The 19,785-nt window shown below is 33.2% G+C and overlaps 2 protein-coding genes across 5 annotated transcripts in view; one reads left to right on the top strand and one right to left on the bottom strand.

The window, feature by feature from the left end:
- tpm3 (tropomyosin 3) overlaps positions 1-7,104 on the top strand; it is a 41,836-nt gene extending 34,732 nt beyond the window's left edge. For all 4 annotated transcript variants that reach the window (XM_056479523.1, XM_056479525.1, XM_056479530.1 and 1 more), the window contains one exon: positions 5,865-7,104. In XM_056479523.1, the coding sequence (XP_056335498.1) occupies positions 5,865-5,947 (83 nt within the window). In that variant the 3' untranslated portion in view covers positions 5,948-7,104. The remainder of the gene's footprint in view (positions 1-5,864) is intronic.
- A 2,244-nt stretch (positions 7,105-9,348) lies between these two features.
- Positions 9,349-15,302, bottom strand: msmp2 (microseminoprotein, prostate associated 2). Its single transcript, XM_056480390.1, has 4 exons — positions 15,194-15,302; positions 14,055-14,165; positions 9,803-9,911; positions 9,349-9,733 (listed from the first exon to the last, which is right to left on the bottom strand). The coding sequence occupies exons 1-4, from the start codon at positions 15,267-15,269 to the stop codon at positions 9,556-9,558; spliced, it is 474 nt and encodes a 157-aa protein (XP_056336365.1). The 5' UTR covers positions 15,270-15,302; the 3' UTR covers positions 9,349-9,555.
- Between the last annotated feature and the right edge of the window lie 4,483 nt (positions 15,303-19,785).

Raw genomic sequence — 19,785 nt, 5'->3', positions numbered from 1 at the left:
GCCGGAAGTTAACGAGATTTATATTATTAATAAAATTTCCAATTTATTGTATTTTATTAACATCTACCCCAACCCTAAACTCAACCAACACAGTAACGTAAAAACGGTAGTTATATAGAGTATTATTTATGCTATCTGTTAAATTACCCAATAAATTTTATTTTTTTTAACACCTACCCCAACCCTAAACCCAACTGTCACAATGCTGTAAAAATATTAATTATTGTTATATAAATATTGTTATATTGGTGGTATTTGATTTGAATTTAGGTTCTGGAAAAAATAATGGGGTATTGCATTGAGATACCAGGATGTGTGTTATAGTAACAAAAAACACTCTAACACAAGTTGAGACTATTTCTATTTTTTATATTTATTACAAGTTCAGACCATTGTTTTCTAAAAATATGTAACGTATTTTATCTAGCTATCTAATTCAAAGTATTAGTAATGTATAGAAAATGACGTTGAACCACAGTATCACAAGAAGGGAAAACTGGCTTTGGTTTATTCATCACATTTTGACTTCCAACACTTCTGGTTGTCTATTGCATTCACATTCACAAATGAGCACAACCAGTACCACAAAATGGCTGGTACCAGTTTTTAAATGTATTTATTTTTTATTATTTATCTATCAAACAGTCTTTTTGTGATGATTGCTGTAGCAAAGTAATGCTTTTCAACTCTGAGTATCTCTTTTGGTCCGTTGTAGCTGTTGCTATAAAAATCATGAGATGGTCATAAAATATGAAAATTAGAAGCTTTCAAGTGATGTATAGATTGTCATGATTGCTTTTAAACTATAATATTATGGTTTAAAATGCAAGTGCAAATGAACCTACAGGTTGCAGGGTGACCGTTAATGGCATTAGATACATTACTCTTCCTACATAACAAAAAACAGTGGTAAAATATGAATTCAGAATGGATTCAAAGTCTTAGACCCGTCCAGATAGATAGATGGATGGATAGATGTTTTGTTTTTCATGATTTGATTCATTTGCTATATTGCTATCAAGTACTGAACATAAGCACCATATTGGTGAGATATTGACAGTTGAGTGGTTAATGAGGAAAAAAGGCCTCAATCAGTTTTTTTTGTCATCATTTTGAAGCAAAGAGGATGAACGAATCTGGAATGCAGCTCAGGAAAAACGAGTAATCTCAAGAAGCAATTTGTTTAGTCATGCAATACACAACATCCTGTACTTGAATTAGTTCACCTGTTTTCAAGTGTTTTTTTTTTTTGTCGTTCATTCATCACGTGACAGCCCCATATTAAACTTATCAAATGCAGTCCTAGCAGAACAAGACCATTGCTGATTAGTTAATCTCTCGAGTCATTAGATACATTTGATCTTTTGTCACGTGACATACAAGCATTGTAAAGCTGCTGTCACACTGGACTTTTCTCCCCATAGACTTCCATTCATATGCACACAAATGCGTCAGACTGGAAACGCAAGCTCACACACCAGATTTATAAGCTTGAACGCTACGTTGCAAAGTTCAAGCTTGGTGAACTTTTGGCATCACGTGACCTCTCTGTACAGATATTTAAAATATGGACCAATCGCTTGTTTTTTTAAATGTCAAATCATCTTGTTTAATCTCGCCCCTTTTCACTGTGTCGTACAACAGAATTTCACATGCGCAAACTCTAGTGTGACCGTGGCATAATGGGTGCATAGTTATTATTCATATCATTTACCTTTACAGTTACGTGATGCAGTTTGAGTTTCAAATCGTCTTATTGTTTCTTATAGTTTACAAATGTATGTAGATTAAAACGTGATAGCTGAGCTAATCATACACAAAAGACCCTTGTTCTTTTCGCTTTCTTATAGCACTATTGTTCTCACTTGTTTTTAGTTTGATCAATATTCATGTTAGTTGTGGATGTGTTTTGGAAGCAACTCGTAACATTTTAATTCTGTTTTTGCAAATTGAACAGAATTACTCCAGTTTGTTTTTCATTGAACTAGAATCAAAGGTCAGAGACCGTAAAATGATCCCAACTTCCCATAATTAGTGCATTTTTGATGCTTGAATGTTTTATAAGAGATTGAAATCCATTTAAACTTCATTCAAAGCTACAGAATATAAGCAGTTAGTTGATTTGTTGAGATTTAATTTAGGTTTTTATTGACGTAGAACTCTTGATCGTTTGGGCAAAAGCTCAAAAATTTATGTATGAACAAACCTTGATTTTTCTGCCACAAAGAATGAACCTGTGTTTGTTTTGTGCATCAAACAAGCATGCTTGAGATTGTATGGCTACTAGGGTATCCGTGGTGTCTTAATGTCTTAAATTTCAAAATAAAAAAATTAGGCCTAAAGTCTTAAGTTCACTGAAATACTGTGTTGTAGGTCTTAAATTATTTTAAACAGATCTTAATTTTCCAATGTTCATGTAAAGCTACCCAATCAGACCAACACTCATCCATTCCATCTCAATAAAAATGTTGACAAGTTTATTAACTCCTATTTATTAACTCTATTTACCAACTCTATTTATATTTTTAAATATATGGTTTAAATATATTCCTTAAAATAACATTAGTTTTTAATAGTTTTAACTGGGCCATTAGGAAAAAAAAATCCTTAGCGTTTAGCCTTGTGTAAGTCTGAAATTTCATTCATAATGTTCTTAAATCTAGCCAGGGTTTCTACAGGTTTCATCAAGTCAAATGTAAGTGCTGAATGTTTTTGTGAATTGAAGTCTTCATCAAATCTGCTACTTGTATAAAGCAATCCACGCAGACTCAAAAAGATCTACCCTTAACCACTCAATTCATAGACATGCTTTTTTGTTTTTGGTCTCGTACCATGTAGACTTACGAGTCAGAGTTATGCGTGAACAGGCTTGAGTCTCAGATATATTTAAAAATCATATACATAAGTCATATGTCTTACTATAGAGAATTTTACTATGACATTCAATGATTGTCTTACTATGAATCCATTTGGAAATAAGTCAGATTTTAGGGCTGCACAATATATCGTTTCAGCATCAATATCACAATGTGCGATTCTGCAATAATCACATCTCCGCATTTGTAAAGTCATGTTGGGCATAACATGACCCAATCTAACGGGTTCTAACGGTGTGAAAGACTTTTATTTGAGTGTGTTTTTAAGGCCTGTGACTAAGATTTTAAGCTTATATAAACCATTTGGGCACAAGAAATTTTAACAAAGATGTAATGTTTAATTATTTATACAATGAAGACTATACAGAGTTTTTTTACGGTTGATATTTGCATTTTGAACCTCAATGCCGTTAGACTTCACAGAAAACCATGAAGCACTGTTGATTTCTTTATCTTCGTTCTAATGCTTTCATCTGTGAATTGTTACCATGTATATTTTTGTACAATTTTGTGTATCTTATGCAGATGCACTCGGAATCCTTTCCAAATAGAGTTACCCAAGCCATTTTGTGAAATTGTGTTCATATCGCAATATACATCACAGGAAAACAAAATATCGCAATGTCAGCTTTTACAAAATCCTGCAGCCCAGATACATGCACTTAATGGTGTTATTCATGTGAATGACCCAATTATCATAAATTCGCTTTCCTATCAATGGCTGCCCCAATTTTCTTTTTAATCAAAGTTGATCACAACAGTTGTGCCTGGATCAGGGGTTTATTATGGATTAAAGATGGTAGGGGGCCAGACAGATGAGTCTTCTTTAGGCTAAAAACATTGATTCTTGCTTTCCATACAAACATCGATCCTTTCTGTCTGTTTAGTTCAGTTTCACTTTTCCAAAACCAACACTTCCCATTTTAAAATGGCTTAACGTATGTATTCTTGCCAGTGTATAAAAAGCAACTGAACAGTGGTTTTGTTTTCGAAGGATGAATAAATGTTTAAGTTCTTTTTAAAGCTAAAAACTGCCCAATGGTCCTGTTGAAAGTTAGTTGTGGAAGAACAAGTAATTGTCTTTTTGTAAAGGTTTAATACATGGCCGCATGCCATTGAGTGAAATAAAAAGGCTCTCATTCAGCTGCAAGTTCTCCGAAAATTAGTTTACCGTCAAGTTATTTTTACCCCAGTGCTGCAGCAGAAGCAGAGCATCGACACAGCACTGTTGCGCAATGCTAACACTGCAGGATAAACCCCGGCATACTTCAGATGAATGTTATCTACAGAATCTTCCAGCATAAATCTGAGCACTTTCACAATTGCTTTTTAATAAACCTGAACTGGCAAGCAAATCTAATGATATATTAGATATATTAAATCTTATATATATATATATATATATATATATATATATATATATATATATATATATATATATATATATATATATATATATATATATATATATATATATATATATATATATATATAGAGGGAGAGAGAATTTGCAGAGACATTTTAACATGCTATGAGAATGTATTTACCATATGGTTTCAAAATGGTCTGTAATTAAAGTTCGCTTTTTAAGAAGACCATAGTAGTAGTTGTTAAATTGAGAACTTTTCTCTTAATCAGTCATTTTAATTGGTAATATTTCACAAAATAGTACTTTATTTGCTGTTGCTTGATGAACTTTAAGACTTCTCAAATAAACAAAACAAATTATAGTTATTTTAAACTATTTAACATCAGATCTGAAGCATTGTTTCCTGTATAATGATGTTGTCCTGTACAATTCAGTATAATGTGTTGATTTTAGAGTTTCTTTTTTTGTTTGAAAATCTCTTATTCACAGTCATTTTAATTTTTAATAATTTACTATATTACTGCTTTTGCTGTCACATGATGAACTTTTTGAAACTTTTCCCAAAACAAAATAAGTTATTTTAAACTTTTTAACATCAAGATCTGAAGCATTATGGAGTTTCCTGGTGTTATCCTGTACAATTCAGTATCACAGTTTGATTTTTATTTTTGGAAGTCTCTTCAGTCATTTTAATTGGTAATATATCACAATATTACTGTATTTGCTGTCATATGATGAACTTTTGAGACTTCACAAAAACATGGTCATTTCAAACTTTTTATTATCAGATATGAAGCATTGTCAAGTTTCCTGTATAATGATGTTATCCTGTACAATTCAGTATTACATGTTGATCACAAAAATGAAACAAAAAAAGTTATTTTAAACTTAAACATCAGATCTGAAGTATTATCGAGTTCCCTGATGTTATCTTGTACAGTTTAGTATTACAGCTTGATTTTAGAGCTTTTTAAAAAATATATAGATTTTTGGAAGTCTCTTTACAGTCATTTTAATTGGTAAGCAATATTGCTGCATTTGCTGTCGCATAATAAACTGAGTTCTCACAAAAACAAAACAAAAAATGTTAGTTATTTCAAACTTTTTAACATCAAGATCTGAAGCATTATTGAGTTTCCTCTGTAATGGTGTTATCCTGTACAACTTAGTATTACAATTTGATTTTTGGAAGTGTCTTCAGTCATTTTAATTGGTGATGTATCTAGGCCTATCACCAATATCTATATTTTGTTGTATGATGTATTGCATTAAAATATATCAGCTAAAATGTTGCTAAAATTGGTTTTTATATGCATGGGCGATATACTGTATGTTGCCTCACCAAAAAGGATTGAGATCATATCCATGTGTTGTGCGATACGTTGATTTATTGATTATTGTGACCGTCCTTAATATATCACAATATTACTGTATTTGCTGTCGCTTGATGAACTTCTCAGACTTCTTACAAAAACAAAACCAACAAAATGATTGTCGTTATTTCAAACTTTTTAACAAAAGATCAGATTGAGTTTTGTGTATAATGATGTTATCCTGTACAATTCAGTATCACGGATTAATTTTAGAGTTAAATTATTTTCCTCTCTCTCTTATTGCAGAGAAACTGAGAGATGCTAAAGAGGAGAACATCAAGATCCATGCCACTTTGGACCAGACCCTGAGCGAGCTCAATAGTTTCTAAAGAAGACCTGGAGCAGAAAAAAAGGCCTTTTCTTCCCTTCTTGAATCCCTCATCTCATTTGGTTTCTTTGTTTCTGCACATCTGATTCTCCCTTTTTTTTCTTCTCTTCCTCTGCTGGAGGATAAGCTCACCAAGCCAACCAGCAAAAATGTGGTGCCTCAATTTTTCCAAACTACTATCCCAAGTGATTTGAGAAATTATCTACTACGGTACTCCTCAAGAGTCAAATGTTGACCTCGGGGAGCCTTTTTTTGGTATTGCTCCATGATCAGAGCTTTACGATTTAGTGTTTTCCGCATATCAGCCCAAACTCTCAATGATAATTTTACTGGAGGCTGATTTTTGTAACATTTTGTGCCATAAAAGCCTTGTTGGCGGTCTATTGCTTGGCTTTAGATCATTCTCAAGCCATTTTTTCCTGTTGTTGATTTGACACAGGTTGTTTTTGCTGGTCTTGTTGGTGCCTGGTCCACTGCTGTCCTCTTCACACCTCTTCTTTTTTTTTTTCCATCCTGCACAAGTTTCTGCTGCTTAGTCGGCATCACCGGTTTTGGGACCAAAACCACATCATGTGGTCTGTAACAGTATGCACAACCATGCCGTGAGGACCAATTTGTTTTATTATTGTTATTATTATTAAAAGCCTTTGCTTCCATTCGGAGTTTGTTTTTTTGAGTAATATATGTATTCATTATTTGGGTCGAATCCCCTTGCTTTTTAACACAAATGTTTTGCAAACCACTATTTGAAATGCTGCACTGTTATGGGCTTATGGTGAGCAGATGAGGCCAAGTCATGGTTTCTTCATTAATATTTTTTTTTTCATTTGCTTTAAAGAGCCATATTCTACCCAGGGAAGAAAGGTTGAAGTTGTTTTTTTTGTTGTTTTTTTTTACCGCAAGTTCAAAGCAGTGGCACTGCCAGATTTAAAAGGTCCAAAAGCCGTGCAGATCTAAAATATGTATTATGAACACAGTAAATGGGAGCGAAATGTAACACTTAATAGTATACAAATTTAAGAAAAGGGGGTGAACACATAGTTTTAACTGGAAAAAGCCCACAATGATGTGTAATCACTTTGTTACTGTCTGTATCTTGTGTAATGATACCTAAATTCTTTTTTTTAAATAAAAACCATGATTTTTACTGTCATAGAACCACTGTGTTTTTGTGGATTTGAAGAAGAAATTGTGTAGTGTTTGGTCGTTTTTCAGAAAAAAAAACCTTTAATTTTAATACATACAAAGATTTAAAATTTAATTTTGAGTGTTACCATATTATTAAATAACACATACAGTTGAAATCAGAATTATTAATCCCCCTTTAAATTATTAATTTTTTATATTTCCCTAATCATGTTTAACAGAGCAAGGTAATTTTCACAGTATGTCTGATAATATTTTTTTCTTCAGAAGAAAGTCATCTTTGTTTTATTTCAGCTAGAATAAAAGCCGTTTTTAATTTTAAGCCATTTTAAGGTCAAAATTATTAGCCCCTCTAAGCTATATATTTTTTCGATAGTCTACAGAACAAACCATCCTTATACAATAACTTGCCTAATTACCCTAACCTGCCTAATTACCCTAACCTGCCTAATTAACCTAGTTAAGCCTTTAAATGTCACTTTAAGCTGTATAGAAGTGCCTTGAAAAATAGTAAAATATTTTATACTGTCATCATGGCAAAGATAAAATAAATCAGTTATTAGAAATGAGTTATTAAAAGTATTATAATTAGAAATGTGATGGAAAAAAATCTCTCTGTTAAACAAATTGGGGAAAAAAATAAATGGGGGCTAATAATTCTGACTTTAACTGTATACGATCCCAATGTACATAGATACTGTAGATTTATTTCAAATAACCCAATGAGGTGTGACAATAAAAAGGGTAAAATCACACAAAGATGAAAATTTACTTCTCCAATAATTCTAAACTTACGAATTTTTTCTTCTGTTGAACACAAAGCAAGATCTTCTGAATAACGTTTTAAAAAAGCAGCCATTGATATCCATAGTAGCAACAAAATTACTATGGTAGTCAATGGTTGTTTTTATCTTAGTGTTCTTCGAAATATCTGTGTTCAACAGAAGGATGAAACTCAAACAAGTTTTAAACAAGTGGAGGATGAGTAAATGATGGCAATTTACATTTGAGTGAACTATCTCTTTGACAATGAAGCTGCACAAATAGAGCATCAAATCAGCATGTAAGATCTGCATTATATTTTCTAATAAGATCACGCGACACTGAAGACCAGTGTTCGGGGTAATGCATTACAAATAATGGAAGTTAAGTAATCGGATTACTTTTTCCAAGTAACTAGTAAAGAATCACATTACTTTTTCATTTTACTTCATCTCATGACGTCTATGATGAATGTTATTTCCCAAAGCAGTTAAAAGTGTTGTTATAACAATATATCTTATTCATTTCAATGTTTTTTTTTTTTTTAATCTATGTCAATCTCGATAAACACTGATGCTTGCTGACAACTAGGCTACATTATTTAAGGGCATTCGTTATGATATTAATAGGATCATATATTTCCTTTCAGTCAATTTTAGTTTAATTCGTTTAATCTAGGCAAAACAGGCTTTTACAATGTATTAGAAACACTGAAGTGTTTCCAGAACACCTCGGAAGAATGAACTTGGTCGGAAGGCTGAGAGTACTCAGAAACTCGTTGTGTTAAAATAGCTTAAAACACCTTAATATTTTAAAAAAGGTAGTTAAAGTTTGCATAACAAATGATTGATCTTATCCACCTGAGATCCACCCATAAGTAAATACGCAGCCTATTTTTTGATTATCTGACCCATGGATTAAACGGCACCACCCGCTGAGATAACCGAGAAATTATGTGCTCATAATGCACAGTGTCACCCACGTAACGGAACTTGTTGTGAAGATCGGGGGAAAAATTAAACATGGTAGACCATCTGCGACAGTGTTGTGAGTCGTCGCAGACATTGTATCGGTTGTCGTGAACTATGCCACATTACACAAGAGGTCACGATGGCCATTTGTCGTTTACGACTCCCCACAACACCCTACATCAAGGAAATCGTGACAAAATTGTGTGATCTCACCAGGGCTTTAAATGCACAAAAAACTATTCAGTATTTCTTAAAATGAATACAAGTTTAAATGCGTAAACTATCATTTATATATCCCATTCTTCATGTAATCTAGAAATGCAGCTGAAAGGCTGTTTGAGGCTTAAATATGTTTACATTTTCCAAAAATACATGTTATTTTCTTTTTAAAATAATAGAAAATCAACCGCAAGCTCAGTCAAGATGAAAAGGTAACACAAATGTAATGTAATGTAACATTTATTTTAAAAGTATTTTCCCCCCACCAACACTGCTGAACAGTAGAAAGAAATCTGCTGTCGTCACAATACATTTTAATAAATATATGTAAAATTGGATAAATTTTACTGCTATTACCACTGATCTATATAGAGAACTATTCTCATTATCATTCTATATAGATCATTTGTTAATACTGATATTTTTAATCAGTGTGTTGTTGTCAAACATGGTGCAATTATACAGTAAGTATATATTTAAACTAGAGTTTTCCGTGAGTGACTACGGCGTTCTAGAACAGCGGGTCGTTCTCGGATTTCCACGGCCGCCCTTCTCCCGCTCGAAAGCGGTTTTTCCCCCCGAACAGACAAGGAAGTTTATGGTTGGCCTTCATCACCACAGCAACCGTGCAGGAATCTGGTTTTCTAACAGCTTCACACCAGGGAGGGAAATCGACTGGCTGCTTTCCACTAGAGGACAGTAAAGAACAATGAGCTTCAATATCAGCGGCGTGTTGAGGCCTCTAGTATGACACTTACTGTTCACAGCAGCCCACTCCAAACGGCTCGAAACACACACACTGGAAACATTCATCATTTATCCAGGCCTCCCCGATGTCGAAGACACGGCCGTTGTGTTCACAGCTGGCTGTGGGGGGAAACGGTGAGCGTTACAACTTTAGAACTAAGACATCGTTTGACCTACTTTCAGACTAGCTGTTAAGTATTGAAGTACACATGAAATCAAACTAACCATATTGGTTTCGTTAGGTCACATTGCTAATTTGGTGGTAAACAAACGTTTGCCCATATAATCTTTCATTTGAAATCTGAAAATGCGTTTCTTGTTTGTTTTCAGTTAAATTCAAATGACATCTACCTGAGGTGCTACTTCACGCCCCTCCTAATCCGCTTGTTAAGTCATAATGGAATACTGTTTCGGGGTGAATGGGCTGTATGCACAGCTAGAGTTTTAAAGCCGATGATAAACTTCCGGTGAAAGCTTAATGTGACTATTTTCAATTTCTCAAGGTTGTTTTTACAGCATTAATGTTGTAATGTAATTACAATACATTCAGTTACATGGAAGTATTCATTTAGTGGTTCTAGCGTAAAACAAGATGCAAGACCGTGGTAATCACTAGCGCCGTCAGTAGCAACAGGCTAGCACAGAAATTCCATTGAAAATACTGGGGTAAAATAAACTGTGATATATTAAAGACATGTCAGATCTGACACCCACTTCATATCGTATATCTAACAGGCAGTGAAGATCTCTGATTTTAAAAGAAATCAGATCTTAAACGTGACAATTTTGTGAGAAAAGCCGCCGGGCTCCCTCGCTGAAAATTAAGTCTGTGTGCATATAGCATTGAGAAAATATTTGTTTATGACCACTTTAATAATTGAAATTCACACAAAATCTAAATTTACAGCGTTTTTAATTTTAGTCTTAAAATGAAAAATCTGGTAATCTTTTTATTGGTAATCTTTAATCAAAATCTGACCATTTGCTTCCGCTCTGGAATAGCAGGTGTTCTCTAACAACGATGGTTTGAGGGTTTGGCTGAATTTAATTATGCTTAGCCCTCCAACTATTAGTTTGCTGAGAGTGAAAGATGAGAGAATGAGTGCAATCTCCACCCCTTAAAACCCCACCCCTACTTAATATTCACTTTCAATAAGAAATAAATTATCATACTGAATATAAAAGTCTCCAGTAACTTCCAGCAACTATATAGTATACTAAAATCAGTATGCGAGCCGAGTAGTATATCCAAATTTATAGAATTTGAAAAACAGTATACGAGACGTACCCAGATTACTTACTACTTCTGACGAGATTCTGAAGTGCGCATCATATGGACGCTATCACATAATGCCCCGCTAGAGAATTCATGAACGGAAGTGAAGCGACACAACTGAGGTGGGTGGGTATGTTACTGATTTCTGCATGAAAAACGTTAGGAAAAAATGGTTTTTTTCTACCCTTATTCTGATCTGAAATGGTCTGTTTTCAGGCAGGTCCTTTATGGCTTGTCAGTGAACGCCCATTGTTTTAATTGGCTGATTTCTTTGCATGGAAAGCATTATCAACAGCCTGCCCTGCACTTGCATTGACTTCCATTAATATGCATTCCATCATCTAGCTTGGTGAATTCTGACCTGTGAATTAGCGTCACGTGAATGCGTCAGACCAATTGAGGATGAACATGTAAACTCTCCATGCAGAAATGTAAGGAAATAGAGAAACCAATCTTTATTTGTTGAATCATCTTGTTTTATGCCACCCATTTTTCACACCACAGTCTATACAATGTTTGTTTGACAACATTATTCATATAAAAGGGCTATTTACACGATAAAGCTTTAATATTGTTTACAAATCTGCTGGCAGATCTATCGACACAAGTTTCTTTGCGGACTTTCTATCACACTGTGCCTCATTTATAAAACTAACTGCTCTTAAATGCCCTGAAGTATAAGAAATAAAAAAACATGGGATCCTGAATTCTCTACTACAGACATGCAAGCATTATTTAAAATTTCATAGCATGACCCCTTTAAAAATGTTTACTCATTGTTAAACATTTAACAAGTATGACTGCTGCAAACGTTTGTATCTTATAGTTATTATTTTTTGTAACCGTAGATTATCATGTTTGTCACTCAAAAAATGAAAAATACTGGCATAAACAATTATTCATTCATTCATTCATTTTCTTTTCGACTTAGTTCCTTCATTAATCTGGGGTCGCCACAGCGGAATGAACCGTCAACATATCCTGCATATGTTTTACGCAGCGGTTGTCCTTCCAGCTGCAACCCATCACTGGGAAACATCATACACACTCAATCACACACATACACTATGGACAATTTAGTCTACCCAATTCGTATAAACAATTATAGTTAATATAAAAATGTATGTCTGTAGCTATGTTTCCATCCAAGATGTAAAAGATGTAAACTTATGCGCAAAACTGGAATATTGCTTAAAACAACTGCGACTAAATCGCCACTTCCATCCAATAAGTTTAAGAGAGCAAAATCGTCACTTACCAATAAACTGGTGCCAAATATCAAAAGGAAAGTTGAAATTTGCTCCAGTAGGAAAAGCCAGTTTTTATAAGCGCATGCTAGATTTTATTCAGTAAATGAGTTTCCATCATAGTTTGTGTCTAAGTTATCTTATCGCATATCCTACCCATTTGTGCGCATATGTTTTTATGTGCATTTTTAACATTTATGCGCATCTTGGCATTTGCATTAAACATTTTTTATTCAAGATTCCAAAATGCACATGACATTAAATGGATGGAAACGGCTTATGGCACCTTTTGAAAGTAACTTGAAGCTTCAAATTAAGTTTGTATCAGTTACAACTCTATGCCAGTAGGTGGCGATATGTAACCGTTAAAACGTTATTTGTAATTTCTGATACCTAGACACAGATGAATCATCTTATGTGTTGTTGTTATAAAGCTTAATTCTCTCTGAGAACAGTTTTCCGATTTTACTTGTGCTGCTAACAAAAAGATTTTATATACATATGTATTAACTACGATTTACTACGCTGGGCGCAACAAACTTCAGAACTGTCAAATGGTTCCGCCTATATACCCAATTCAGACTTTATGCCGTATTTTTCTGACGACATAAACAAATTTGATATCAAGTTCTGTCTGTGACAAGCAGCTTGTTGCTTGCTGATCCGCGCATGCATGCAGGATAAAATCCTGATGGAGAACGTTTGAGCTGCTGGTGCTCTTCACCTAAACAGCAGTCTCTCCTCTCACAGCAACAGAAGTGAAGAAGCGCACTGACCTACAAAGATCATTTTCGTGCGCTCGAGACCACATATCTGCTAATTACTGATTAATGCGATCAGTTAAACGGCATAAAATATGATTTAAGTCAAGCTAAACTTTTTTGTTTCTTTCAAGTTATTCACCTTTGCTACATGAGGGAAAAAAATCTGCTAGCCTAGACATATCAATCATAATTGTGTTTAGGCAGAGAAAACATCATATTTTAGCAAATGCTTTACCAGAACAAGACAAAAATCAGAAAATAAGTATAAAACAATAATACAAAGCTATACATATAAAATATTGTTATATATCATTTAATAATTGCAAGTATCTGAGAATAATTTTACATTAGTGCAAATATTTCATTTTATAAAAATTATTTATTTTGAAACCATTTTAATTTTACAAATACACATTTCAGCATTATTACTAATCTGTGTGTGCATTTTCCTTAAAAACCCATTGAGTTGACTCACGATACCATTTATAATCGCAATTCCATATCGCAACACTGACCTCAGAAATCAATATGAACATTTTCCCAAATCATGCAGCCCTTGTAACATCCAATTACTTCACAACCACAGCTGTTGCTATGTAAATGCACATAATTTGAATGTATTATTAATATTATTTAACCAAAACAAATTGTGTATAAACAAACATTACACAAGTATTATTTGAAATATATATTTAAGAGAATTGTTCCGTCATTTGAACAGAAATCAACCAAAATTTGTTCAAAATTACGATTGATCCAGTTATGAGTCTTTTATTATAGAATTATTCAAATGATTTAAAATTAAATTTAAATATACAATAGAGTTAATTCGATTTGTTTTATATAGACTGTGTAAATTAAAACATTGTACAGTTTGTTTACAGAACTTCTGATATATAAAATATTTCAGTTGTCTATTCTTATTTATTTTCTAAGATCTGTGTGTGCTTGTACTTTAATGTTTATTATAGTTTACCTTTAGCATTGAAGTAGCATTCTCCACTGCTGGATACTCCGTGACAGAGCTGGAAGATGCTGACCGTGCAAAACACAGCTAGGAAAACGCTCATGTCGCTTGCCTGCATGTCTAGGATGGGGAAAAATTGCAAGGTTAAGTTAGCAATTTCACATTTATACACTTTTATTTAAATTACAGAATTTAGTTGCTGGCAAAATGTGTTAAAAATCACATAAATATTGCTCAGACACTGTAAGAAGTCTATAAAGGGTCGTTTTTAAAATTAGCCTAGATATAGTTTGTTGTATGTTATTTATTTCAAAATAAAATTTGATGTTTTTCTCAAATGATGAATAAAAGTAGTGTTTATTCCCAGTATAACTGGCATTTATAAATTTTTAATAGTATTATTAATCCCCATTAATGATAAAAAATAAAAAACAGCAACAAAATATCATCTAAAATTCCTATGAATTAATTCATTCTTGACTATGAAATTTCATCCATCTTTCTGTAACACTTGGTGTCATAATTATAATTTTTATAATATAATAATTATATATATATTTTTTACCATAGAAGCACTAATAAAAACCGTAAAACCAGTCTCAGCCAAAAATACAGTGTATGAGTAAAAGTATTCATTTTTGAAAAGCCAACATTCATTTGAGTATTAAGTAAAAACGATGTTTCATGAAGACATTTTGTAAATTTTCAACCATAAGTATATCATAACATAATTTTTGATTAGTAAAATGCACTGTTAAGATATTTATTTGGACAACAATAATGGAATACAAAGGCTATTCTCTCAATATTTAGACACATTTTAACCCTTAGATTACAGATTTTCAAATAATTGTAGCTCAAGGTTGTAAATAACAAATAATATAACACATATAATAATATAACAATAAAATAATATAATAATAATATTAAAAAAGTTGTATATCAGTGTTTCAAATATTGTCTTAAACAAACAACATTAATGTAAAGTTTATTCATCTTTCAGATGGTTTATAAATCTCAGTTTCAAACTAATGGATCCTTATCACTGGTCCAGGGTCACATATAATGCTCTTCATAACATCTTTTAAAAATTGACTAGCAATTTACCATTATATTATTGCATACATAAATTCCAATCAGATTCTTACCTTTGAAAATGTCCCCCCTTTCCGGTTTCAGTCCTCTGTCCTCTTCTGCGGTTGTGTCTTGTGGACGTGTGTTCATGTGTTGTCCAGGATGTTCTGCATTTATATACCTGCATCTCTTTCCCCTGATCTTCACCTCTCCCCCCACTGTCATTTATGTTTATCCTCACTCTATTCTTTCTTTCTTTCTGTGCACACAGAATGTTTTACTGCTGATAAGATGAGAGCCTAACAGCTTTAATTTATTTCTATGTGACACTGCTGTTCTTATTATAATAAAACATTGTTTCTATTTTGGCTTATGAAATAGTTGAAGAAAAAATGTTTCGTCCACTTTTGAAATTGTAATTCTTTTTCAAATATATCCCAAGTGATGTTTAACAGAGCAAGGACATTTTCAGAGTATTTCCTATAATATTTCTTGTTTAATCTTGTTTGTTTGAATTTGACTGGAATAAAATCAGCTTTACGTTAAAAATAAAAATAGTTTTTTTTTTTCAAATAGCTACAGAACAAATCAGATTACTTGCCTAATTAACCTAACTTGCCTAATGTTAAACTAATTAACCAAGTGAAGCCTTTAAATTGCACTTTAAGCTGAATACTACATTCAAAAATGACTTTTGCTGCTTGTTCAAACTACTTATTTAAAATGAGTTGAAACAACACAATTATTATTATTTTTTTGGAGGGACAACTTAATTTTTTAAGTTTAATCCGCTTAAAGTTAAATTGATTGATGTGTGTTGGAACAACGTGAAGGGATCGTATGGAACCCAGCATTTTTTACAGTCTGGTATCTTCCAAAATAACTAGAAAAATATTATATGCTGTCATCTTGGCAAAAACAAAAGAAATTAGATATTAGAAATTAGTTATTAAAACGATGATGTTTAATAATCTCTCTCCATCATTTAAACAGCACTTGGAAATAATTGAAAAACAATTACATTTTCACAAAAGGGCTAATAACCTTGACTTCAAGTGAGTGAGTGAGAGAGAGAGAGAGAGAGAGAGAGAGAGAGAGTGTATGAATATAAAGTTTTAGTTACAGTTTGTATAATTTTGTGTTATATTATGTTATATGGCAATACGATGGCAGAGTTGAGTAGCGATGTCGCCTCAAAGCAAGAAGGTCGAGCCCCAGCTGGGTCAGTTGGCATTTCCGTGTGGAGTTTGCATGTTCTCCCTGTGTTTGCTTGGGTTTCCTCCGGGCGCTCCGGTTTCCCCCACAGTCCAGAGATATGCGCTATAGGTGGATTGAATAGACAAAATTGTCCGTAGTTTATGTGTAAATGTCCTGGTCCTCCAGATTGGGGGTTGAGCATTGGGCTAACAACCCACCTCATAAAAAACTAGATGTTACAAACACCAATACAACTAAATATCAACTTCGATATAAATAGCCCTGTGCTGGGAGTAGGTATATGCTGTTATATACACAGCAGCTTACAGCTTAACTTTCACCTTAACTTTCTTATTTTAACTGTAATGTAATAACATGCACCCATTGTAAAGCTGCTTTGGAACAGTAATTATTGTAAAAAGCGCTATACAAATAAGCTTGAGTTTAATTGAATATAAAATGTAATAAACAGGCTTTAGTAGTTATTGATATTACATGTTTGTTCTAATATAGGATTTATTAGTATATGTAATATTGTTAATCAGGGTAGGGGTCTTAAAAAGTCTTAAAATATTTTGAATCTCAGAAGCTAAATTTTAGGCCTTAAAAAGTCTTAAATCTACTGAAATATTGTGTTGTAGGTCTTAAATCTTTTTTTAACAGGTCTTATTTTTCCTTCGTTCATGTATAGCTACCCAATCTGGCCAATAACACCCATACAATCACCAACAAGCCCAATCTCAATAAAACTTATTTACTTTATATTTAACTATAGCATTTAATTGCTTTCCTTACAGTAACACTTGTTTAAAAGTTCTCAATTTATTTACTGTTGAGGATACTAACCTGACTTTTATATTTTGTTATTATTAAATTAGTATTTTTGTATTATTAAATGTATGACATTATAATAATATTTTGGATAGGCCAATTGAAAATCTTTTCCAACTGGGGTATTCGAATGCCTGAATAATTCGTTTAGCCCTGTATAAGTCTAAAATGGTCATAATGGTCTTAAAAATGTCTTAAATTTAATTTGGTGAAACCTGCAGAAACCCGGGTTAATGAATGTAATATGTCTAAATTTGGGAGGAAAGCTCAGTCAAGCATATCTGTATTAATAGAGTTTATATTATATTATATTATATTATATTATATTATATTATATTATATTATATTATATTATATTTTTATAATATTAGATTATATTTTTATTATATTATATCGCCTCACAGCAAGAAAGTCGCTGGTTCGAGCCCCGGCTGTGTCAGTTGGCATTTCTGTGTGGAGTTTGTGGCTGGAAGGGCATCTGCTGCGTAAAACAGATGCTGGATAAGTTGGCAGTTCATTCCTCTGTGGTGACCTCAGATTATTAAAGGGACTAAGCCGAAAAGAAAATGAATTGTATTATATTATATTATATTCAGAAATATAAAAGCAAAAATAATATATGGTTTCAGAAACACTATTCAGAAACATTCCTAATAGAAGCTTTATTATTATATATTATCACATTTTCATAAATTGGCTACAGCAACTCACATTGCATATTTGTGGTGTACATGTCATATTCTTAATATAAGCTTACATCATTCTGTATTGTATTCCACAATCACTGGCGAAAAATTAAAGAATATATTGGATTAAGTAGTTCAAATCACACACACACGCACACACAGACGCACACATACAAAAACATGTTTTTATCTAATTGTAACAATAGAAGACAGATGTCTGCTTCTGCCTCATACATTACCTCATACTTTGCCTTTTAAGAGGTCAAAGGTCACATTGTAACTTTTTCGATTCTGATGATATTTGACTTGATCAGAGAGGTCATCCACCGGCCAGTCAGAATCATCAGGCCTGACGTCACAGATACAGTGTGTTTGTGTGTGTGTGTTAAACAGCGTCCGCACACACAGTGTTGTTTCTGCTTGCGCGCTGATAACGTGCCGATGTGTGTTCATACACAGTATTTGACGTCACCGACCGCTCTTGCAACCTCTGTCTGGGTAAATGTATTTTTTTGTCATGCATTAGTGATGGTGGTCACTCTTTCTGCATGTTTATTGTTGTTGAATTGTGATAAACTCATTAGTTCAGGGGATTCAAATTCAGCGGTGTGTAAAGAGATGTTTGTGAAGACAAGATTGTGTTTGCGCAATTGTCTTTTATTGTCTGCCTTGTCTCAATCTTTACAGCGCTGCTAATGCAAACACACCTGCTGCATACTGTTGTTGTGCACACACACACATTCACAATAACCACTAGTGCTACACACCTTTCTGCAAATTATAAACATGACATTTAATTTTAGTGTACACTCAGACTGAACAAAATTACATTTTTAATTGACTCGTTTTTATTAGTTCCTTTATTCTAGCATTAACTTAAAATGCTGATTGCTCAGTAGCTGTGTGTTTTTTACAAAACAGCTTCACCTTTTAAAATCTAACACTAAAGACAAAATTATTAGATAAAAAATACAAAAATATATTTGCCAAGAGCTATATTTTAATGGTATTTGCAAGTGCCATGTGATTACAAAATCAGTTCGTAAGCTTAAATGTTCCTGGAAAACAGTCACAATCATGTTGTTTGTAATGGAAATTAATTTACTCCAGCGTAAAGGTTTGATACTGCATCCAAATGAAATCTTACTGAGGTTAAATTGTGAAAAACTCAACTTGAAACACACTTATTTTTAGGTCTTTGAATTTATTCACAGAGTGAAAAAAACATGGTTGCCTTAAATTTGTAAGTATTGTTTAAATTTTTTTTAAAATAAAAGTTATTTAAGTTAAGCCTTTAGTTTAACTTATCTAGCATATGTTTTACGCAGGGGATGCCCTTCCAGCCACATCCCATCACGGGGAAGCACACATACACTCTCATTCACACACATACAATGCATCCGGAAAGTATTCATAGCGCTTCACTTTTTCCACTTTTTTTATGTTACAGCCTTATTCCAAAATAGATTAAATTGATTTATTTCCTCAAAATTCTACACACAAATTGTTGCAAATTTATTAAAAATAAAAACCCTGAAAAATCAGATCTACATAAGTATTCACAGCCTTTGCTCAATACTTTGTTGATGCACCTTTGGCAGCAATTACAGCCTCAAGTCTTATTGAATATGAAGCCACAAGCTTGGCACACCTATCTTTGGGAATTTTTGCCCATTCCTCTTTGCAGTACCTCTAAAGCTCTATCAGGTTCGATGGGAAGCGACGGTGTACAGCCATTTTCAGATCTCTCCAGAGACGTTCAATAGGATTTAGGTCTAGGCTCTGGCTGGGCCACTCAAGGACACTCACAGAGTAGTTGTGAAGCCACTCCATTGATATTTTGGTGATGTGCTTTGGGTCATTGTCCTGCTGGAAGATGAACCGTCACCCCAGGCTGAGGTCAAGAGACCTCTGAAGCAGGTTTTCATTCAGGATGTCTCTGTACATTGGTG

The sequence above is a fragment of the Danio aesculapii genome, chromosome 19, assembly GCF_903798145.1.
Source record: "Danio aesculapii chromosome 19, fDanAes4.1, whole genome shotgun sequence".
NCBI classification, from domain to species: Eukaryota; Metazoa; Chordata; class Actinopteri; order Cypriniformes; family Danionidae; genus Danio; species Danio aesculapii.
This window is presented reverse-complemented; position numbering and strand designations above follow the sequence as displayed.